This window comes from Cnephaeus nilssonii (genome assembly GCF_951640355.1).
Source record: "Cnephaeus nilssonii genome assembly, chromosome: 8".
In the NCBI taxonomy this organism is placed as follows: domain Eukaryota; kingdom Metazoa; phylum Chordata; class Mammalia; order Chiroptera; family Vespertilionidae; genus Cnephaeus; species Cnephaeus nilssonii.
The window spans coordinates 22,146,571-22,171,965 of NC_137079.1; the positions used below are offsets into that span (position 1 = coordinate 22,146,571).

Here is a 25,395-nt window from a genome sequence, read left to right on the forward strand (position 1 = left end):
TAAACTTGCACTAAAATTATGCTTTTCATTTTCTTAATTGATTAGTAGCGGGGAAAGTATATATATGTTAAGCCTAAGGAAATTGACAGCTAATTTCCACCATAAAAGTTACATGCTTATATTTTTGCACCTCTCATAGGTGTCTCTCCATTGCAGTCATTTTTTTGTGACTACTAGATAATTTTACATGCAGAAGATAAATATAAATAACCTAGATTCTAGTGCTGTCTCAGCCACAGCATTTAACTATGGAAAACTCATTTAAACACTCTGAGCCTCAATTATTCCTCAGTGAAGAAATGACTTGATCAGCCAATCAGGACTCAAGTGCAAAGTTAAATCAAATTACACATTTCAAGCCTGTTATAAGTTACAAATAACCATAAAAACCTAGCAGTTATGATAGTTATTATATTCCTAAAAAGCTACATGTAATTCAAATGTGTGGAGTTATATCCTGTATGAGATGAACAGGAGATGACAGAAATCTGACACTGCTTTTGTATAATGGAGATTCAGTCCTGGGTGTTTCCATTTTCAAAATCTGGGTGATTCAAATACCAAATGTATTAAAAACTAAGTTTAAGCCCTAGCCAGTTTGACTCAGTGGTTGGTATGTCAGCCTGTTGTCTAAAAGGTCTTAGGCTCGATTCTGAGCAAGGGCATGTAGCTTGGTTGCAGGCTCAATCCCCGGCCTGGTGAGGGCTGGAGTGGAAGGCAACCAATCAATGTGTCTCTCTCACATTGATGTTTCTCTCTATGTCTCTCCCCATCCCTTCTACTCTCTTTAAAAATCATTGGAAAAAATATCCTGGGGTGAGGATTAACAAAAATAAGACAAAACCCTAAGTTTAAGCTAATTTTCTACCTCTAAATCTAGACAGGAAGATATTTCTGTTCCTCAGATGATCCAGCTAATATGTTCTTGCTACCCAGGTTCATTGTGGTTTGTGGAAACATCACTGTGGACAGTGTGACTGCTTTCCTGAGGAATTTTCTCCGTCATAAGTCAGGGGAGATCAACACTGAGATTGTTTTCCTGGGAGAGTAAGTATATCTGATTGGCTCATAGACTTGAAATTAATACTTGAAATATATGTGGATATTTTTAATGGGAGAAAATGACCCTTATAATATTCATTGAAAAATTAGGAAATAATAAGAAGCAAAAAAGAAAAGGAAAAGCAATCCCATGATCAGAGGTAACTTCTGAAAAAAATTGAGAATATATCTTGCCAGACGTTTTTCTGTATATGTACTATTAAGTGATTCCAGATCATTAAGGTTATTCTATACTGATTACTCGTATATATGACCATAATTTTGCGCACATGTCTAGCATACTTCATAATTATAATTCTAACTGTTAGTTATCAGGATTGGAAATCTAAAGTTCAAAGAGATGATGTTTTTGTTCTATGCAGTTTACGTTTTCACAAGCATAATCCAAGTCAAATATTTGTAAAGCACTAGGACATACATATTTAATACAAAAAGAGTTTAAAGTAGGCAAAATGATTTCTAATTATTTTATTTTACAATTTTGGTTCCCAGTGAAATGGAACATTTTTTGTGCATTTTGAAATTCCTCTTTATTTATTTTTTTACTCTATTGTCTATAAGGCTATTCATCTGTTACTTTTCTGGCTTTTGAGTACTCAGTGTATTGTAATATTAACTGTTTTGTGTCATATATTGTAAATATATTTTCCCTCTTTGCCCTTCAATTTTGTGTGCTTTCATTTTAATATAGTATTTCATTGACATGTACTTCAACCCATCCACTTCTTTTCTTTTTTTGTTTTGTTTATTTCTTGCTTTTCTTACATTCTTAGGCCTCTCTGTTTTAGGATATAGTAAATATTTCTATAAGAGTTCTATGTTTTCATATGGAAATATCTTATAATTTAGCTCTCTGGAATTGATTTGGTGTAATGTGAAAGGAGTTAGCTTCTTTTTCCCCCAAATGGTTAATCACTCAATAAGTAAGTCAGAGAGATTTGAAGTGACATTTTTATCTCATAAAGGAATGTATATAAGATTCACACCAACCTTTACATATTTTGTAATTAAAGCAAAAAGCTAAGTATTGTCTTTGATACTCCTTTCTCCCTCAAATCCTATGTATACTTTCATCAATATCATCCCTTTCATCTCCTAAGTAAATTCTATTCTATTTCTATCATTTCATTTTCACTATTAACAATCCTGTTCAAAGTTAATATCTTATTTCTCCTGTATCTCTATAAAGGCCACTTTATTGATTGATGCTTTTTTGCTAAGAATTTCTTATATCTTTATATGACCAGTTTATTTTCATCCTTCAGCACTCAGAGAGACCTTCTCTATTCAACAAATCTAAATTAGTGTGTTCTAATCCTTCTGTTTCTTTACTCTGTTATATTTTCGTTAAAGCACTTATCACCATCTGTAATTGTGGTAGATTTTCCTTTAATACAGCTAGTAATATTTCCTTTCCTTACTGTTCTTTCATTCTGATCCTCTCAATAAAAGATGGAGTCTCTTTCTCATCCCTTTGAATCTGAACTGGCCAGTGACTTGATTTGATAAATTGAATGCAGCAGAGGCGAAACTTTGTTAGTTTCAGGCCTATAGCCTTTAAGAGGACTTGGCAGTTTCAACTTTCACTCTAAGAGAGTCTTAAGCCCTCAGCCATCATATGAAAAGTCAGAATAGCTTGCTTGGGGAGGAGGCCCATGAAGCTCTCACCTGCTCCAGGCTGGTAAATGAGGCAGCAATCACGTGTGTGAAGTCATTTTGGTCAATTGAGCTCCCAAACTCTGATGAATGTATCCACATGAATGGCCACAGTCAATACTACGTGGAAATACATTGCTAAGACCAGCCAACCACAAAATCATGAGAAATAATATATTATTTCTGTTTTAGATCAAGAAGTTCTAGAAGGATTTGTTTTACAGAAATAAAACATGGTAGTGAAAGTGGGGTGCTGTCATAACAAAAGCCAAAATATAGTCTTTTCCTTGGAACTAGTGGTAGTCAGAGGCTGGAAAGGTTGCATGGAGACTCTCCCTAGAGGCCAGAAGAACAATGAGGAAATTTCTATTAGGTACTGGAAGAAGAACAGAATTTTGGTAACCATGTCACTAAAAGTAACATGGAAGATAGAAAATGTACCTAGTGCAGTCGTGAAGCTGGCTAAGAAAATTTCCCAAAAGAATGTTGAGTGTCATTTGCCACTGTATAATCATGTATGATAAGGCACGAAAATTGAGCTGAAGAAGAAACACCTTAATTTTCAAGCAGAACCGAAGGGGAATATAGGAGTCCCATAATAGTCTCTCCAGCTTGCCAAAAAAAATGTTAAAGAGGAAAATGACCTCAGGAGAAAAAAAAATCAAATCCAAGATGCCACTTATGAAATATGACCTCAGAGTCAAATGTAAAGATCCAGTCAAGGATGCAGCTAAGGACCCTTTGTTAAGACCTTAGAAAGATTTAAGGTGGCGACTCACTGATGATCCTCTCAAGACAGGCAAAGGGCTTCTAAGAATGTGAGGACGTTGTTCCCAGAATCCTGACTTTCTCAAAGTAGAGAGGAATCATGAACATGACTTTGTGGGCATGCCATGAAAAAAAAAAAATGCCTCTTGACCTCCAATGCAGCACAGGCAGAAATCAAGCTGGAAAAGCTACTCAAGTACAAACATGGGGCATTTATTAGGGAAAAGAAAGGATGGCTCAGAGGGTCAGAGGGGAGAGAAAGGAATCAAGAAGAACAATGGATTAGCTCATAAGGACAAAACTAGGCTCAAAAAAAAAAAATACAACCCTCTGCCGCTGGAGTAGGGGGTCCTCATGGTATGTGCTCTGATGGATTTCAGAATTTCTATGTGCTAATTTCTGGTTATATGTGCCCTTCATTACCACCCTCACCTCTTTTTTTTTTTTTTTGGAAATATATATATATATATATATATATATATATATATATATATATATATATATATATATTGATTTCAGAGAGAAAGGGTGAGGGAGAGATAGAAACATCAATGATGAGAAAGAATCATTGATCAGCTGCCTCCTGTACGCCCCCTACTGGAGATTGAGCCCCCAACCCCTGCATGTGCCCTTGCCTGGAATCAAATCCGGGACCCTTCAGTCTGTGGGCCTACACTATCCACTGAGCCAAACCATCTAAGGCAGTGGTCAGCAAACTCATTAGTCAACAGAGCCGCAAACTGCAGCTTGCGAGCCGCATGTGGCTCGCGAGCCGCAATTTGCCAACCACTGATCTAGGGCACCACCCTCACCTCTTTTGATTGGGAATGTTAATTGCAATTTTTCTATTCCTTATCATGGCATGTTGGGTGTGGAGATGGGTGTAATAAAACTTGATTTAGTTCACAGGTCTTCAGCTAAGGATGAGCTATACCTGAGGAGCCCCATCCACATCTACACCTGACTTAAGATAACAAGATGCAGGACTTTGACCTGATTGCTATAAAGAGCTGACACTTTTGAGGGAGAACATGAGATTATTTTGTACAGGAGAGGGTTGTGGATTCTTGTGGCCAAAGGGAAGAAGGTGGTAAATTGTTTTTAAAAGATGTCTACTAGCAATTTCTCCCAAATGTTTACACATAGACTACTCCTTTAGCAACTTAGACCTGAGCTTCACACTCTTCCATGGATTAAAAATGAATGGAATATAGATGTGTTCCAAGAGGAGATTAAGGGTTCTATTAAATGCAAATAAATATAACCGTATCTAAGCAAAGTCAATCATCCTTTTTCTTTTTTTGGTCCTACATTCTTTGTACAGGGTTCCTCCTTCTTTGGAATTGCAAACAATATTTAAGTGCTACATGGCCTACGCAACTTTTGTTTCTGGATCGGCGTTGAAGTGGGAGGATCTGAGGCGAGTTGGGGTAAGACCTATTTTTTCTTTGTTCTTTGTAGTTAACCTCAGCTACAACAGTTAAGATGACAGGATCTAGTCTCTTTCAAAGGCATTACTCCAGACCCTTAAATTTGGGAAAATACAACTTTCTCAATTTTAAAAACTGATCATGAAGGAGATGTAGTAATTGTCCTCCAGTTTCTCCTTGACAAATATCAAACAGACTTCACTGTTTATATAAACTTATAGTTAAATTATTTATTTCACTAAGTTCTCTACCTAGAGCAGTTTTATTTTCACAGTCTAAGAGATCTGAAAAAAATTATGGATAGCCAAAGTGTGTTTGATCTTACCATTCAAATGCAATTCTTACCAGAGGACAGATTTACCAATTTCTGAGCACACTGATGTGACTTCTGATAGGAGAGACATGAAAGAAAGTAGCAGATATCCCATTAAGGTTGGAACTAAAACTAATGATTAAAGGCCAACCCTCTAGACAGCTTTCATTTAAGATCAAAGCCAGCTTTCTTTCATTTTATAGGTTTCACAGAATCATATAAACCAAAAGACTTCAGTTTTTTAAAGCAGAGATCTATAACGTTCATGTAAAGAATTAAAGCAGAAAATTATAGACTCAGAATAATCTTCATCTTTCCTGCACCTTGGTTTTATAAGAGCCACATCAATAATTTTCTAGAATCTTAAGATTTAGCATCCACAATTATTGAATGACGCCTTACTTTGAGTTAAGCAGACTTCTAGTTCCCCCATTCTTTGCTGTCCTGAAAGGCAAACAAGTGTACAGGAAATGGCTTTAAAAGATCGTATTACTTATAATCAGGCATAAATTGATGGTTGGGATGATAGGAAAAAGTAACTATGCACTTTACCCATTTTAAAGCAATCTAACATCTATGTTGGAGACCTTGTGCCCTAGTCGACTCATCCATTGTAACCCTCACAGACCTTGAAGCATTTGCAGGACTATGATCCTGATGTAATTGCATCCATATCAGAACTCTTTCCCAACTGTGTTCTCTTTCTTACTCGAAGTTTTATGAAAACACACACACAACAACAAACAAATGTAAGAAAACTCAAAAGAGGCACACTACAACATTCCCCACATAATTAACAAGATGGTTGCTGTCCAATCTTGAAGAATAGGTGGAATCTTCGGAAGCATGCCTGATTATAGCCAACCCTTTGTGCAGTGATTCACATGATGAAGACACTTCAAACATCATGAGGTATGAAGCTGGCACTGTGGTATTTTGTGATCCAATGCTGATACATTTCTGCCTCTTTAAAAATAAAGCCTGGTGCATAGAACTAAACAGAAGATGTCACAGCATCTTTTTTTTTTTTTTGCCCCCAGAAATAGTGCAGATGTATGAAAAAGTAATTGGAAATAGAGTATTCTGAATGTCTCTGGGCTTGTCCATATACTTTGCTGAATTTTCATATGGATAATAGCTATCTAAACTTAAAAAGCAAGCATAGAGATAAGTGATAACTGTTCAGATAGCATCATTATAACTAACATCTTCTCCCCCTCAAAAATAGAGATGTTCTTGGTGATATGTGAACCTTATTAGTAGACTTTACTTATAGTCCCCCCCTCCCCAGTAGTTCTGGTGAAAAGTTGTGCATGGTTTAGTATGATGTGCTTGTGACTATTGGAAATTATTTTTAAGGTATCTAGAACTAGTGTTACCATCTTTAATTGGGAACTATCTATGAGCAGGAACTTGACTTGTGTAACAGAATCCAATTATCCTTGTGATAGCAATGGCTTTGTTCCTAACCCAGGTGATCTTCTGGCCCCCCAAGGCAAAATAAATAGAAATAGCTGAAGGTGATGCTACAAAGAGTAAGAAACAGCTGAGAATTTTCACCATGTATAACATAGTAAATATGACACAGACTTTAATTTCTTAATTTGTAAACTAAGAATGTTGGAAAAAAGAGTCTATGAGCTATTTCAAGCTACAGACAATAATTCAATCTCTATTATTTCTTGTAATTAATGTGTTTGAGTTTAAAGACTAAAATATATACAAAATGATTTATTTCCTTTTCAAAAATTGGTCCCAGAAGACCATAATCTCCGAATACCAAGAGCTGACTTTTCCATAGATTTATTTTACTAAGACACTAAAACAACTGCCACCTTCAGTGGGTATTCTATTAAACATAACATTTTTTAGAGAATAGTATAACAATGAAACTTATAATATGCCATTTTATTATGCTTTCCCAAATATCAATTTAACACTGAATTGAATTACAAAACTATTGTATGTGGCCCATCACTGATGAACTTATTTGCTGTTTATGTAGGGTACTCTCTATCAAGAACTATAACCCTAATACAAGAATCATCATACAGATACTTCAATCCCATAACAAGGTATTGTTTCTTCCTAGTCTATCTAGTCTGTGGAGCTAGATGAATTTAGTTCATTTACGTAATAGATGAATTTAATACTTCCAAATGGGTTTGCACTTGGAGAGTTTTTGCCAATTGTGGGTGACATTCACAGTCTCATTAAGACTGTTAATCACTTATGAGTGTAAATTAAGAAAGAGGTATATTTGCATACTTTAAAAGCTGCTGCCTAATGGTCTAACTTCCAATCAGCTTGAATCTAAGTGATAAATGAGATCCTTCGCTTTGGGAAACTGACAGGGACACTATCAACTACTGGGAGCCACTAAAACTAAAGTGGGCTGATTAGACAATTACAAAAGTTTGAGAGACAACCAAGATCTAGGTCAGGGTTGATTAATAAGGTTCATCTTCTACACAAGGCCATTCCTTTAAGAGATGCCAACCAACCAGGAGAGGTTGATGGTTTTTCTAATGCAGAAAAACCAACACAGAGAGTAAAGGAAAATGAACAAACAGAAATAATGTGTTCTCAACAACAATAACAAAAAGATAAAATCTCAGAAAAATTCCTTAATGAGAGATAAGTGACTTACTTGATGGAGAGTTCAAAATAACTGTCATAAAAATGTCACTGAACTTGGGAGAAGAATAGATTTAAAAAGTGAATATTTCAGCAAAGAGGTAGAAAGTCTGAGAAAGTACCAAATAGAAGTCACAGAGCTGAAGAATATAGTGACTAAACTGAAAAATGCATTATAGGGGCTTAGCCAGACTAGATAAATCAGAAGAAAGAATCAGTAAACTGGAAGACAGAGTAGTGGAACTCACCTAACCAGAGCAGCAAAAAAGAATGTAAATGAGTGAAGACAGTTTAAGTAGCTGATGGGACATCTTGTGGACCAAAATTTGCATTATGAATCTCACAAGGAGAAGAGATATTTGAAGAAATAATGGCTGAAAACATCCCTAACATGGGGAAGGAAACAGACATCCAGATTCAGGAAGCTGAAAATTCAAAATAAGAGGAACCCAAAGAAATCCACACCAAGACACATTAAAGAGCAAAAAGTTAAGGACAACCAACAGTTGTTTACTTGAGACTTTTCTTGTTTCTTGAAGTAAATATTTATTGCTATGATCTTACTTATATACCAAGTCTAAAAGTAAATAAATAAATAAACAAACAAACCCTTAACTCATAGATACAGAGAACAAATTGGTGGTTGCCAGAAGCAGGGGATGGAACTGGACAAAATGGACAAAATGGGTGAAAGGGGTAAAAATGCAAACTTTCAATTACAAAAATCATAGAGGTGTAATCATATAGCATAGTAGCTATCCTATATAATAAAGAGGTTATATGCAAATTGACCATCACACGCTTGCACAATATAGCCACCACAAGATGGCTGGCAGGGGAGGGCAGTTGTGGGCAATCAGACCAGGAGGGGAGGGCAATTGGGGTGACTAGGCCTGCAGGGGAGGGCAGTTGGGGGTGACCAGGCCTGCAGGGGAGGGCAGTTGGGGGTGACCAGGCCTGCAGCGGAGGGAAGTTGGGGGCGACCAGGCCTGCAAGGAAGAGCAGTTGGGGATGACTAGGCCTGCAGGGAAGAGCAGTTAGGGGGGGACCAGGCCTGCAGGAGAGGGAAGTTGGGGGTAACCAGGCCTGCAGGGGAGGGCAGTTGGGGGCGACCAGGCCTGCAGGGAAGAGCAGTTGGGGAGCAATTGGGCCAGCAAGAGAGGGAAGTTGGGGGCAATCGAGCCAGCAAAGAAGCAATTAGGCATTGATCAGGCTGGCAGGGGAGTGGTTAGGGGGTGATCAGGCTGGCAGGCAGAAAGGCAGAAGCAGTTAGGGGCAATAAGGCAGGCAGGCAGGCAGGCAAGTGGTTGAAAACCAGCAGTCCTGGATTGTGAGAGAGATGTCTGACTGTCAATTTAGGGCCTAAACTGGCAGTTGGACATCCCCCGAGGGGTCCCAGATTGGAAAGGGTGCAGGCTGGGCTGAGGGACAATTCCCCCAGTGCATGAATGTCATGCACTGGGCCTCTAGTAGTTAATAATACCTTATTATATATTTGAAAGTTACAGAGAGAAGAAATCTCTAAAGTTATCATCACAAGAAAAAAATAAGCACTATGGTGATGAATATTAACTAGACTTATTGTTGTGATCATTCTGCAATGTATATAAATATTGAATTATTATGTTGTATACCTAAAACTAATATAATGTTATATGTCAATTATACCCTAAAAGCAAAACTCTCCAAAAAAACAAATAAGCAAAAGAAATTGTTAATTCATTGTAGAATCATAGGTCTAGCTAAGCCCTTTGATCTGATTTTGTAACTATAGCTAGTTTCCTTTTAAAAAGTGGAATAGTTGACCACTAACCACTTCTAAATGTTGAATTTGTTCTTATCACTTGTGCTGACCTGGGCAAAATAAATGCTTTAAAGTAAAATAGAGACATTCATCTAGAAACAACTTTTTAAGGTTATATTTATTTTTAATGTTTGACCTACTTTCTATCACGAAACAGGATTTTCTGCCAAAGATTCCCAGCTGGAACTGGACTAATGGAGACAACATCATCTGTTTTGCTGAATTAAAACTTGGATTTATGGCTCAAGGCTGTTTGGTGCCAGGCTTGTGCACCTTTCTAACATCTTTATTTCTTGAGCAAAACAGTAAGGTAACATTGTAAACTGATGTTGAATCTTGACTCTATCCCTGTGTTCTTACATCTTAGGATCAGAAATAAATGTAAAAAATTGAGGAAAGCAAGAAGGCCACAAGAAATGAGATTTGACTTCTCCTTGAGTTGGGAAGTAATTGAGAGATCTAGACTGAGTTCCTAGGTACTGCATTGACCTTGAAAGAGTAATTTATTTTATTCTTGCCAAAGAATATTTGTCTGCAAAATAGAGACCATAACTCTGCTTCCTACCTGCTCCACGATATTATGAATGTAAATATATTCATAAATGTAGAAGCACTTTGAGTTATTGAAAGAAATATAATTAAAGGTTATGTTATTAATTGAGAAATCATATATCTATATATATAAAGAGGTAATATGCAAATTAGGCTGGGACACTGTAACTGGAGGACAGGACAGGAGGAGGTTGTTCGCGCAGGTGAGGCCCGGAGTAGAGATGGAGACAGAGACGGGGGGTCTGCCTGAGCCAGCGTGGCGGCTCAGGCAGCCTGGAGTGGACACAGGCAGGGGGGCAGGGGGAGCCTGGGGCGGAAGTCAAGCACAGGTCCTGGCCGCCTGCGGCACCCATCAGGCCTGACTCCTGTGGTGGCCCGCAGGGTGCCTCCTTGCATGGCGGGAGGCAGGGTGCCTCCTCGCGTGATTTCAATCATGTGCTGGGCCTCTAGCTTAAATATAAATTAAATACAAAATGATCAACATGATAATTATATTCCTCAAGTGGCAATAATAATACAAATAATAATTAAAATTTAATATTCAGGTTACTTTGGGCCATTCTATACAGTAATAATAATAATGACCACAGATTGATTGCCTACCTTGTGTTATGCATTTTAAATACATTATGTTTTCCCTCACGTAGTATCCTAGTTATGGGTCTGTGATGCTAACTAACTTGATCATATAGTGAGTGAGTAACAGAACTAGAACTGTCTGATCTGTGGTCTTACCACTATGCCCTAAGACTGGTTTTATTCAGAATCTTCCACATCAGATCCTAGGAAACCTTTGTCTAAGAATAAGCAGCTAAAAGAAGCTATTGTAATGAATTAATATAGCATAAAGTATGGCCTTCCAAATGCCATTCCCATGAAATGCTTTGGGAAAGGTTCTAATCCTCAGCTGGGCCTGGTATCCTATTTCCACTTTACTCTCCATTTAATTACTAGTCCACACTTTCATTTTTTTTTACATGTAATTTCCCTCCTGGTCTCTCTTCACATTTTACTTCCTTTGTTCAATATGCTCAAACAATTTGTATATCTTCTCCAGTTCCTTTTCTGGTGCTATTAAGGATAAAGCAAAAGAAGTGAAAGATGCTTTGGCCAGTACAATGCTAACTGGAAAACAAAAAATTCTTCTGTAGTTTCTTCTGTGAATGTGAGGAGACATCGCATACAGATAAATAGAAATGGCCATCAGGCAGCAGGAAATGAGCATGATGCTACCACAGTGACCATGCTTTAACCTTCAATTAGCGGTCACTGTATATGACCTAGGAAATGGCTTGTCAGGAAATCCTCTCTGTGTTGAATGCTTAGAGAGTGGAAGGTAACTGCAATGTCTATTGTGATGGTTGTTATTTTAATGTCTATGACTGAAGAAAATAAAAAGGAATGCGTTCTCTATCTGAAGACCTCATCTCTTTCACGGAAATATAGAAGGTAGAAATGTAAGCCCAGCCCTATTATGCTTTTCCTTTTCTTTTTTTATCTGAAGTTGTAACTTCCTCACTGAGGATCGTTATATGTCAATATTCGTCATAAGATGGTTTTTGGAATACTGGAATTTAAAGATATTTATGGTCATAATCATTTTTTTTTTGAAGTAAAATCATAAAACTCACTTTCAGAGATCCTCAACTGGGTAGAGTCAGAGTAAGATTTTTTAATTCTGTACGCTGCCCTGGTGCTTTAGATTCTGTAATTAATTATTGACTTAGTTTTAATGGCCAGGACTCCAGTGTCTTAGGTCCCATTTTTCTCTCATTATGTACTTAACTTTCTGTCCATTTTATTTTTTAAATATATTTTATTGATTTTTTACAGAGAGGAAGGGAGAGGGATAGAGAGTTAGAAACATCGATGAGAGAGAAACATTGATCAGCCGCCTCCCGCACCCCCAACCCCTTACTGGGCATGTGCCCGCAACCAAGGTACATGCCCCTGACTGGAATCAAACATGGGACCCTTCAGTCCGAAGGCCGACGCTCTATCCACTGAGCCAAACCAGTTAGGGCTTTCTGTCTGTTTTTATATCTATAAATGTGAGTTATTAATCTCATGACCTGATTTTTCCAAATATTGAGTTAACATTTGTAAAACTTCTTAGTACTCAGATAAAAAGGCCTTGAATCAATAATATATGCTTTTGTTCAGCTGTTTATTTGTTTTGCTATATTGAATATATGATGGTAAATTGTAGTTTGAAGAGCATTTCTGGTTGGTTTTAGGCACAAAGCATTTCCTTACAAGCTTAAACTTACCTTAGATGTGACCAAACCGATTTACTTGAGCTCTCCAATTCTACTATCCAAATCTAAAATGCATCTTATCTTCTCATTTCCCTTTCTGACCTAACTAAAAAACTAACTCAGAATCTTCTCCATTTCCATGGTTATCATGTTTACCATTTTTGAAAAGTGGATCATTTAGATTAGATGTACTAAGTCCATTTCTATAGCAATAGGGACTTAAATATTGTTATGAACTGCACAGTGAGGTTAGCCCTCTTAAACAGAGAAATTCAAGAGTGTGGGAAAAGGCAGGGGATTCAGCTGAATCTTGGGAAGGGTAGGAGGAATGCCTAGATTGCTTGAAATGGTGATCTTTTTTAGCAGGGCAGAATTTTTTTGTTTTTGTGTTTGTTTTAATTTTTTTCTCTCTAAACCACAAGATGGCCATTGGAGAAATATTTCTGAATTGGCCTTTACTCTCCATGGCTACAGTGTTTCAGAGTTCACAGGGATTCTAAACTTTTATCTGAGCTTCTTGGCTTTAACGAGCCTGTCCTGCCATGTCAGAATAGTGTGGTAGTGATTCTCGGAGAAGCAGGAGAGAGAATATAAGGAGGATGCAAAGAGAGCATAACAAAATGTTGAGGGATCCTACACAAATACCAAGGTGAGTTTTTCAGCTGCTCCCTGTCCCCTCTGGTTGCATTTAGCCTTTTTGAGAGAGATCTTTTCTCCCTTCATATCCCCCATTTCTCTAGAAACCTACTGCTATCCTTGATTTTTACATTTGCATTTCCATTAATCAGGATGGCCCTCTGAGTTCATTTGAACCCATGAACGGTTCTGATACTGGGCAGAAAGCCATGTATATTTTTCCTTTGTGGTATGTGGTTACAGGCATACCTTCAGAGATGTGGTTTTGCTTCTAGGCCATTGCCATAAAGTGAGTATCGCAATAAAGTGGCTCATAGTATTTTTGCTGGTTGAGGGCCTTACCTTCAATTTGAAAAGAACACAACATATGTGAAGTGCAATAAAGTGAAACACAATAAAATGAGGTGTGCCTATAGCTAGTCAGGAGAAAACTAATGTGTTTTAAAAAAACAATCTTGAACAGCCATATCTAGGGAGAGACAAGTTAGATTATTTATTATCCTTCCCATGTTATTACTGGCTCAAAAATCAACCTACCTCGCTGAAATTTTTGGGAGAAGAATTATAATTTCCAGCAAGGAGTATTGGGTGTCATCTGGGGAGAAAACAAGTCATGATGCTACCACTTCATTCTGAACTCTTTAGTGAAAATAGTTGAGGTGCATGTTAGAGTTTTAGTTCTTTGACATTTCTCCAGTTAAGCACTAGGACAAATCTCCTTCCTATCACCTAAGTGCAGTGGGTGCTGCTTTACTGCTTAGCAAAATATACAACTTGAATTATAGCATCCCATCTTCCATGTCAAGTGCTTCATGTGGCATGATTGTATATTACAGGTTTGTCCTAAACAGCCCTGGCAAAAAATCTTTTTAAGTAGCTTGAAGAACAAAATCCTGACTCAACGTCTTTCTGATGACTTAGCTGGAATGACTTTTCCTGAAGTTTCCCTGTAAGTTAAAAGAAACACTTTCCTCATTTTTTACACACAATAACATTCTTTCAACAATGTTCATTGGTGGCATTTCTGTAGGCCAGGCTCCATGACAAGCACTGAAAATATAAGAATATGAGATCAGAATAAGTCTGAGTCGCTGCAACTTAGAAGTTGTGGGACAATTATATCTCTGTCTCAGTTGGCATGCTGACTATGAGCTAGTTCAGGATGGATCCACTTGCAAGTGGGAATTCCATATTTGGGAGGCCCTTCCTCTGCTGAAGTGCTAGTGTCCCCACAGGGACAGAGCACTAAGTGTTAGTCATAGTACTGTGAAGTAGTGGCCTCCTGTCTTCCCTCTCCTCATGATGCTCTGTCTTCCTTCGCAGGCTCTGCTTTGTGAAGCTGCACCTCATGCTGATAGCCATCGAACACAAATCCTCGCCTTCCGGGTACTGGTAGCAATGAGGCTTCAAATCTCTTCAGTTTGTTTTTTTTTAGTAGAATCTTTACGATGAAGACTTTTCCAAATATACAGCCATAACTAAACTTTTTGATATTTGTAGAAAGCAGCCCAGGCTGCTGTGGTGAATTTAGTATATTTCTAGTGATTGTGGTTAGCATGGTTACCCTAGCAAGCATGTCAAACTCAAAGGTTAACACGGGCCAAATAAATGAGGCAAGTGTCCCACAGGCCACAAGTTTGACATGCTTGCCCTAAAGGGTGGACAGGTGCTTTGCCTTTGCTGCTAAGACCCTGCCCCAGTTCTCTTCAGGAGGGGTCACCCTCTCACATCTGTTCCTGTTCGTATATTACCAGATCTTGCAAATCTTGACCATGAAGCCATACCATAACAATAGAATTATTTATGATAAAAATGTTCTCACAAACTCTGGTATTAAAAACAATCCTGTAAAATATGGCAAAATGTGAATTTGGCCTACTAGAAAAAGTCTGCTGTTAATAGGGGAGATGAAGGAAAGAGATAATGTTACCAGCATTGCCTGAGAACCCTTATTGGATAATGTTAGAAGTAAAATAAGTTATCATGTCAGAAAAAAATAAAATTTAGGACAAATAGAAAGAGAATCAGCTACAATGACATAGCGAGGAAAGATGATGAAATTAAAAATGGGGGCTTAAATAGATGGGAGACAAGAAAGACATTGGCTGATGTATGATTTCTGTGCAAAACTAACTTAAATTAGAATCAACACACTAGATTCTAATCCTGATTATTATTTGCTAGCCCAGTGACCTTGGCAGAGAGTTCATCATGTGTAAAATGAGGAACTCATGTTAACACCTAAGACCCCTTCCAAGCCTAAAACCAACATTACCAGGAACCATGAAATTACAGGGAAACAGACAAAATTCAGTAATTCTGAGTGGTAGCACCTGGGCTACAAAGGAATGATTTTATGTGAAAGGCTGGAAAGAACAACAGTTCTGTGCAAGTAGAGAGCATGCAGAAGGAGTCTGGGCAAAAGAAATCAGTGGGTACAGTACAAAGCAAGTCATTAAGCAGATTTAACAAGTAGTATTATCTGGCTGGCTACATTTTATTTAGTAATCCTGGAAAAATCACAAGATCTAAACCGACACCAGGCAGCTTGGATTTCAGACTGGCCCCCAACTTGATCAAGTTTAAACATCTTTTTGGCCTTCAACAACCTGGGCTACACATCAGAATTATTTACAAAGTTTTAAAGACTATAGATTCTAAAACCCAGCTTCTGAACTTTACAGAATCAAAATCTCTAAGGTTGGGGCCTGAGAATTTTGTAAGTCTTCATGACATAGTCAGTTTATTCACTGGCATTTGGATACTACTAGACCAAATGCTTTTTTTTTTACTATATGTTATTGATTTTTTACAGAGAGGAAGGGAGAGAGATATTGAGCTAGAAACATCAGTGAAAGAGAAACATTGATCAGCTGCCTCCTGCACGCCTCCTACTGGGGATGTACCCGCAACCAAGGTACATGCCCTTTACCAGAATCGAACTCAGGGCCCTTCAGTCCACAGGCCAACCCTCTATCCACTGAGCCAAACCAGTCAGGACTAGACCAAATGCTTTTAAGATCCTTTTCAATCCTGAAATCCTAGATTTCTAATAAATATTATTAGAATGACTATTAGGACATCACAGACCAGAAACATGAATATCTATAAGCAACTAATTTCTACATATATTTGAGAGTTCCTGGAGCTATTTCCTATCTAGTATACACAATGAAAGAGGAACCTGCTCTACATAGTCTTAACTTTGATTTTTCACCAAAAAGGTGAATCAAAGTCCTGATTTGGCAAAGATATTGATAATAGCAATCTCCTAAATGATTGCTAGTTCATGACCACTGATGCTCTAGGCACTTTACTTACATTAGCTCTTGAATTCTCACAACAATGCTGTGAGGTGTGCACAATTATTAATTCCATCTTACAGAGGAGAGAGCCGAGGCCCAGAAAGGGTAACTAATTTCCCCAAGCTCACATTGCTCTCCAGTGGCCGAGCCATAATCTGAACCCAATCTGGCTCTGGGGGCTGTGCTTCTGATCACCAAGCTGTACTGCATCCACCATAGTCATAAAAAGTGGAAGAAAAATGGGCGTCTCAAAGGCTGGGCTTTAGACGAGTACTGTATATTGAAACACTCGTGGAAGATCTCTTTTTTCACCTTTTCTTTTTTCTTCTAATTGATACACTTGAATATACTCTACATCTTGCAAAACCCCTGGATAATCATAAGACTTGTCTTAGAGAACAATTTGTCACCTGCTAAGAGATAAAGTTGGACCTGACCCAGTTAGATAATATTCTGAGATCGTTCCAGTAGCAAACATTCTCTAATAAAACAACTGGCCATGATTAATGAGGAGAAGAATTAAGCAATAATGCCAGTTCAGAAAAATCTTCAAAAGTTCACCTCTTCTTTCAAATATTAATCATGACATTATCTTCATAACTAAAAACTTAATAAGAGTTCAGAAGACATCCCTTTAAAACCTTAGCCAGTTTGGCTCAGTGGATAGAGCATCGGCCTATGAACTGAAGGTTCCCAGGTTCAATTCCCATAAAGGTCAGGTACCTTGGTTGCAGGCTCGATCCCTGGCCCTAGTTGGGGCATGTGCAGGAGGCAACCAATTGATGTGTCTCTCTCACATTGATGCTTCTCTCTCTGTGTCTCCCCCCCTCCTTTCCACTCTCTCTAAATAAAAACAAACAAAAAAGGAGATATGAAGAATCAACTAAGTATACTTGAGAGCTACTGAAAAGTAGCCAGTGATATTTGGGGTGAGGGGCACAAATCCATGTTCTTTCTCTTTGAAAGTTAAAGCAATCATTTCATTCATTAACATCAGTTGGTAAATACTCAGAAACTGTCAGCCAATGTCTCAGGTAATAATCTACCTGTGCATAGCTCCTCAGCATCTTTCTACTCTTGGTATTGGGCTGAAGAGCTTTTGTTGTATGAGCCCTTTTATTTTTTGTGAGGCTCTAATACTTACCCTAACAGCAGAATAAGCTTTTCCAGAATTAAGACTTAACCTCTTTCCAATGTGAATATAAAAGAGTGTGCTTTGGAGAAGGAAAGGAATACTTTCATCATGCACAAATGAAGTGTGGGGAGTTATAGGGTTATAAGGCCTCTTCATACTGGAGGTCTGAAAAAAACAGGAAATCTGACAAACATAGGGAGAAACATGAGGAACTCAAACAGTCATAATAGAGTACTGCATCAAGGAGTATCATGGGTGAAATTTATAAGGCAGCATTTTTAAACATACAAACCATAAGAAAATGGAAAATCAAAATATTCAAGTAATGTAGAAATAGAAACAATTCATGTGGTTCCTACTCTCAAAAACCTTGCAATCGGGAGACCAAAATGAAGTTGAAAGAAATATACAGGTTTTCCCTACCTGGTTTGGCTCAGTGGTTAGAGCGTTGGCCTGTGGACTGAAGAAATACACAGGTTCAGAAAATGGGTAGGTAAATAAAAGGAACTTTTGAACCCAACTGATTAATAGACATAATTTAATTGTAAAGATCAAATAGCCTAAGAATGAACACCACTAGTAAGTCTAGCAACTGTGTGGCTTTGGCCTAGATGTCAGTGGATAGCCTAAGTCATCAAGGCTTCATACATCTGAGTTTGTTTGACCATCTCAGATTCAAGACATAGTCCAAGGAAGAACTTACCCTTTGCTCAGTTGTGTACACTGCTCAGCAGTTGTGTTGTGACCTCCCTTCCCTCAGCATATTTAGCAGTAATCAGAGTATTAACTATACCAAATTTACATTTTCTACCATGTTTAGCAGTAAAAGGGGATGAGTCCTAGTAACTCTGCAACTTAGAGAATCCATTGGTAATAACAAAATGATACACCAAATATTGGCGGGGAAAAATGCCTTATTTTTATTTCTTGTCTCTAGTGGTCTGATACTAAATCCGTCTGCACAGGTCAAGTTGCAAAGGAACACATTAGGGTTCTTTATTGCTGAATCTGCAAAGGATGTGAAAAGGTAATTTTTTTTTTATTACTTTATGGGGAGAACATCCTAACGCACATGCAAGTTAATGGCAGGCAGACTGAGTCAGCACCATGCTTCCTTAGTGTTAAGTCTCACATAAGTCATTCTTGATTTGCTTTCATTGTCCAGAGCCTTCTTTTACTGTGCCACCTGTCACAGTGATGTGCATTCTCCTGAGCTAATTGGAAGATGTAGCTGCAAAAGCAAGAACCATCGACACTTCTCAGGTAACTGCACTTTACCCCTGGCTGTCCTTAGCACAGCTTCTGGGGGTGTGGCCAAGGAAAGAGGATAGGTCCCATCCCTTAAAGGCCAATGCCCCTTTGAACTTGGCCAAGAAATAGCAGACATTTCCCTACTGGGCATACAAGATCTGAGAATCATCCTTTATGGCTGAAAGCAGCCTTACTAGTTATCTAGTCCATCTCGTTCACAGGCCAGGCAAATGAGTTCTACCAGAGATTCCCTGAGGAGCAGGTCCAAGGAGCTTCTCAGGCTGCCATTCTAGATGCCACATTAAAATCTCCGTCTCATCCCTGCCTCCATGTTCTCTGAATCTTTCAATTTCCCCTGGAGACTCTAAGACAGTTTGGGATATATATATATATTCCTATATAATTTCCTGAAATGTTTCAGTCTGAAGAATATTGTTCATTAAATGGCCTTTAACACCCTATTTTGGATTCAAAAATTAAACATTGATTCTTTTTTTTAAGTATATTTTTTATTGATTTCAGAGAGGAAGGGAGAAGAAGAGAAAGATAAAAACATCAATGATGAGAGAGACTCATTGATCAGCTGCCTCCTGCATGCCCCACACTGGAGATCAAGCCTACAACATGGGCATGTGCCCTTGACCAGAATCAAACCCGGGACCTTTCAGTCTGCAGGCCAACGCTCTATCCACTGAGCCAAGCTGGCTAGGGCCATAGATTCTTTTTTAATTCTATGACAGTACAGATTTTTTAAGGCAATACATAAGGCTCGACTAAATAGGAGAAATGTCTCACTAAAGAAGGTGTGAATAAGAAGGAGAAAAATGTGTCAAAAGTATCCTCTCAATGTACATATCCTATATAATAAAGAGGTAATATGCAAATTGACCCTCACACCATCACAAGATGGCTGCATCCACAGTGGAGGCAGGGTTCCCATAACGAGCCATAACGAGCAATCAGTAGGGACCTGAAGCTGCATGGTGCTGGGCCGACACAGGGACCTGAGGCTGGGCACCCCCCACCCGGCAGGACTTGACAGGGGACCTCAGGCTGTGTCCCCCGCCCAGCGGGGCTTGATGGTTACCTCAGGCCATGCCCCCTGCCTGGTGGGGCTTGACAGGGGACCTCAAGGCACACCCCCTGCCCCGACCCAGGCCAGGGGACTCAGGCCGTGTCCCCCTGCCCAGTGGGGCTTGATGGGGGACCTCAGGCCGCACCTCCTGCCCCAGTGCCAGGCCAGGGGAACTGAGGCTCTGCCCCCCCACCCAGCGGGACTTGATGGGGGCCCTGAGGCTGCACCCCCCACCTGGCAGGGCTTGACGGGGGCCCTGAGGCTGCACCCCCCATCCGCGGGGCTTGATGGGGGGACTTGAGACTACACCCTCCTCCTGGCACTGGGCCAGGGGACCTTAGGCTGCGCCCCCTGCTTGGCACCAGGACGGGGGACCGGAGGGTGCACCCCCCCCCCCCCCCCCCGCCCAGCGGGGCTTGATGGGGCTGGGGCCTGCCGGATCTGGATCTCACCCAATGTGGGTGGGTCCGGCCGGGTCTGGGTCTCATGCGACTTCGAGGCTTGTGCGCGTGGGCGGGGACTTGACTCTGGGTTCCACAGTGTGCCCCATACTCTGACAGGAGAAAGATTTTCATGTACATTTTACTAATTTTCTTTCATCTCTGACACTTCTATTATAGAGAAAGAGCAAATAGCAATATTAAAGTATTTCCTCTAATTAATTCCCTTTTAATGTGCACAAATTTTTTACACCGGGCCACTAGTCTTTTTTTTTTTTTTTTAAATATATTTTATTGATTTTTTACAGAGAGGAAGAGAGAGGGATAGAGAGTTAGAAACATCGATGAGAGAGAAACATCGATCAGCTGCCTCTTGCACACCCCTACTGGGGATGTGCCCACAACCAAGGTACATGCCCTTGACCGGAATCGAACCTGGGACCCTTGAGTCCGCAGGCCGACGCTCTATCCACTGAGCCAAACCAGTCTCGGCACTAGTCTTTATACTATATGAAAATGTAGCATGGTTTTGTGCAGTAGATATATCCCTATGAATGTGGTGTAAAAATAAAACTTTTGCAAATAAATTATCCACACTCATATACTTGCACTATTATCAATCATTTTGCAAAACAAAAATGTTTTCTAAAAATGCATAAGCACCCCTTTATTTAACTGACTTTTAAATGTTGTTTTACTATAAATATTTAAAAGCAGGAAGTTTCTCTAGTATAAATATGGAAATATTTTTGTTTAAAGAGGAAGGCCCTGCATTCATTTTGCATATATGCCGATTTTTACCCAGGTCTATGACATGCATTTTATAGTATCAAAAGAATAAATTAGTAAGACTTTCAATTTACAATCTAATGTTTAAGCTCAGGACTTTTTTTATTCTCTTCATAATATAATCATTTCTTCTTCCCGTTCCATACTAATCCTCAGTCACAACTCCTTCCAAGCCTATCCCCCTGATTCAGTACTCTATTAATCTGTTATTAAGATTTTCGGTTCTTAACTTCAGTTTGCCAGATGATGGCAGCAGAGTACCATGGGAATGCTCGCTGGTCTGGTGATTGGAGCATGAATTTGAATCTGAAGAGTTAGTTTTAGCCCAAATGTGCCAAAGAGTACATCAATATAGAAGCTGACTGCTTGGCCTTATAGACTTAAAAGTCATGATAATATCTGGAAGTTCTCCCAGAGAATTAACTTTCATAAAATGATGCCAAAATAAATAATTTACTGACTTTGGATTAGTACAAATTCTAGGTTGAGTATTTCACATTTCAGAGCCAGATAAAGGGTATCTATCCCCGGTCTATTCCCTTCAATTAAGGGAATAGACACGTTATTGAGTTAATTAAGTTTGCTTGGTCTCACCAGTTTCTTCTTTCTACTATACCGAATGAGAAGCAGAAGACTTGAATTCTGGCCACTCCTTAATGGTGGTTTAAGACAAACATGTTACCTTTTGGAGTCTTGGTGTCATCATTTCCAAACTGGAAACTTCTCATCATCTCTATGGCCCTTTTCCATTCTGATATTCCAGCAATTTTCAACCTGTGTGCTTCAAGGACTTTAAAAACATGCAATACCCAATATTTAGTTAGGGGCACTGACCTCTTTCCCCTTAGATTGTCAACTAAAAACATGACAACAACCAACACAATAGCTTTCCAGTGTGAATGCTTCAAAATTGGACCTATTTTTTATTTCATCAGATGATGGGAAAATATAATATATTTTTTGGTGTGCCACATAATTTTGGTAATTAGTTTGTGTGTGCCATGAGATTAAAAAAAAAAAAAGGTTGAAAATCGCTGTGATATTCTCTGGTTCATAATTACTCTATTGTTGATTACTTTCCTTTTTCTAAACTAGAACCACACCAGAGGTTCTCACTTAAGTGCCCAATCTAAAGTTTTAGAGGCAACAGACTGCCATGGTTAGAAGATGAATTCAGCATTGGTCACTTACTTTTTAGCTGTATGACTTAGGGCAAATTATTTATGTTCTCCCTATGCTTCTTGTTTATGTAAAATGTTGATGATAATATTACACATCTCAGAGGGTTAAATGAGAATATTCATATATAAAGGTATACAAATTGAGTATATTCAAGGTGAATTAACTGCCACAGAAATGGCTGCCGCCCCGGAGGGAGCAGCAGGCTTGGCTCTGCTCCAGGCTACAAAGTTTCAATTGTAGAAGGAAAATAAATCCCAGATACCAGGGCCTCTGCTTGGGTTGCCAGGGGGCGTGGCCAGCCTGCAAACCACCACAGGCTCCTCGCTCAGGCCGCCCCATGCCCCAAGGGAACCCCACCCTGATCCGGGACACCCTTCAGGGCAAACCAGCTGGCCCCCACCTGTGCACCAGGCCTCTATCTTATCTAATAAAAGAGTAATATACACATTGATCATCACTGCAACACACAATATAGCTGCCCCATGTGGTCAAAGATCCTGCCCCCATGTGGACACAAGATGGCCACTACAAGATGGCCAGCAGGGGAGGGCAGTTGGGAGGCACCCGGCCTGCAAGGGAGGGCAGTTGAGAGGGACCAGGCTTGCAAGCGAGGGCAGTTGGAGGTGATCAACCCTGCAGGAGAGGGCAGTTAGGGGTGACCAGGCCGGCAGAGGAGGGAAGTTGGGGGCAAACAGGCTGGCAGGGGAGCAGTTAAGCATCAACCAGGCTGGCAGTGGAGTGGTTAGGGGGTGATCAGGCTGGCAGGCAGAAGCGATTAGGGGCAATCAGGAAGGCAGGCAGGCAAGCAGTTGGGAGCCAGCAGTCCTGGATTGTGAGAGGGATGTCTGACTGCCCGTTTAGGCCCGATCCTGGTGGGATCGGGTCTAAACGGGCAGTCGGACATCCCTCCAGGAGTCCCAGATTGGAGAGGGTACAGGCTGGGCTGAGGGACAACCCCCCGCCATGCACGAATTTTGTGCACTGGGCTTCTAGTATTCATATACAAAACATTAAGACCAGTGTCTGGCAAATGGTAAACACTACACATAAGTTAATTATCATATTACCTAAGGGAACATAAAACGAATCATTATTTTTTTCTAATCAATGAAATACAGATGAAATAAAAATTGCCAGAAAAGTTCTAATAGATTATACTTATTTTAATCCATTCCTTGATTTTTTTTTTGGGGGGGGGGGGGCGATGGTGGCTGGGCAGAGCATGAAGATCAATAGAGCTAGGCTTTAGAGCAGGAGGAATAATTGTCTTTTTGCTTTTCTGTGTAAATTAGATAAGTCATTGGGCAGGAACTTTCCCAGTGCCAACTATAGAGTTCACTGCCTGCTATTTCACCATTGAAATTTCTAATGCCTATGGTTTTAGAGAAGTGGTCCTCAACCAGGGCAAGGATGATCACATAAAAATCATCCTATGTGATGGAGTGGATGGAGTGGACAATGTGAAAATGGACCTCAGGAAAGTTGTGGACAAATACCCCTGATCCCCACCTCCTGAGAACTGCTTTAGAATGCTAATTTTTGTAATGGAGTCACGCCTAAAAGAGAGGGGAATTATGAAAATTGAATTGAAAAGAGGGTATGAAAAGAGTTAGAAATGGTTTGAATAGGTGATCCAAACAGTATCCTTACATTTGCAAGACAAAGACATTGGCTTGATCTGTTGTCCTGCTGACTCTGCAGCCCTTAAGAGCAGTGGTTCTTATCCAGAATACATAATATCACTTTTTAGGTGTGTCACAATGATTGGTAAATATAAAAGTTTGTAAACAATTGCAATAAATTAGCTATTTAGTAAATTGGAGAAGATTTGGAATTATCCAAATAATACAGTAATTATTTTCACTCATTTGAACACCTGATAAGATTTTTGGAGGGAGGTAGAAAGAAGTAGAATTATTGCTATCTACATGGAAATCATGCATGAGGCATGTCTTAAAATGTGGTCTTATCATGTATGCCAGGAAAAGAAAATGCTTGCACATAGCTTTCAAGGAAATCGCTCCTTGAGGAAGAGAGAGATAATTACACCATTGGCCACATATAGGACTTTCATTTTTTCCAGTCATTCGCAGGTATTAGCTGCCATGTCTTTTTTTAATGTCTACTGCTTTATTCAGAAACATGTTTTAGAATATACATAGGGAAGTCATAGTAAGCCATGACAAGACATTATCAGTCTAGCTAGGCAATATCCATTCTATTTTTTTCTTGCCTAAAACATGAAAAAATAATTATTTGCACACTGTAAACTATAGATAGATAATATATAAACAAATAAGCCCAGCCGGTGTGGTTCAGTGGTTGAGTATTAACCTATGAACCAGGAGGTCACGGCTCAATTCCTGGTCAGGGCACATGCTTGGGTTGCAGGCTTATTCGCCAGTGTGGCTCGTGCAGGAGGTAGCCGATTGATGACTCTCTCTTATCTTTGATGTTTCTCTCTCTCTCCCTCTCCCTTCCTCTCTGAAATCAATAAAAATATATATTTTAAAAATATATATATAAATAAATAAAATGATTAAACTGTTTTAGAATGACTTGAGAGAGATGACTTTGTCTTCCTATTTTTATTTTATTCTTTGCTTTTTTCTAAAGCATTTGAAGCACCATAGAAGCTGGGGGCAAGGGCAACAGTAGAGTGTTGCTCGTTCTTAACTGCCCTATCTGCACCCTGGTGGAAAGAACACTTTTAGACTTTTTTTGAAGGTCATTTGGATCATAGAATTCAGAGTTGGGAGGAAGCATTTCACCTTTTACCTCCAGTCTGCCTACACACAGCCAGAGACTTCTCCAGTCCTCATGCAGGCTGTTCTTTCCGATCCCCACAGACATGCACGTGCTTCAATAAATATGAAAGCTTCCAACATTATACAGATCATAATGTGTTTTCAGAAGATATTTTATTAAGCACGGCACAGGGAGAGATTCAAAGCTTTTGCAAAAATTTCACACTCTTTTTTTAGGACCTGGCAAATGTTGTTGGCTGGAGAGTTAGGCTTTGAGAAGGCAGAGACTTCCCGAAAGTTCCATTGTTCCTAAGCCAGTTTGAGCATGTTGCTTTTTACATTCCACAGCTCAGCT

General features: G+C 39.3%; 1 protein-coding gene across 1 annotated transcript in view; it reads left to right on the top strand.

Annotated features, from left to right (window-relative positions):
* The window catches only part of KCNU1 (potassium calcium-activated channel subfamily U member 1), a gene marked incomplete at its 5' end in the record, with an annotated part of 122,004 nt that overhangs the window by 28,980 nt on the left and 67,629 nt on the right, over nt 1-25,395 (top strand). The window contains 10 exon segments of the mRNA XM_079779372.1: nt 937-1,047; nt 4,811-4,916; nt 6,059-6,141; nt 7,235-7,304; nt 9,828-9,980; nt 13,953-14,065; nt 14,440-14,508; nt 18,494-18,583; nt 18,722-18,819; nt 21,347-21,424. Coding sequence (XP_079635498.1) covers nt 937-1,047; nt 4,811-4,916; nt 6,059-6,141; nt 7,235-7,304; nt 9,828-9,980; nt 13,953-14,065; nt 14,440-14,508; nt 18,494-18,583; nt 18,722-18,819; nt 21,347-21,424 — 971 coding nt within the window.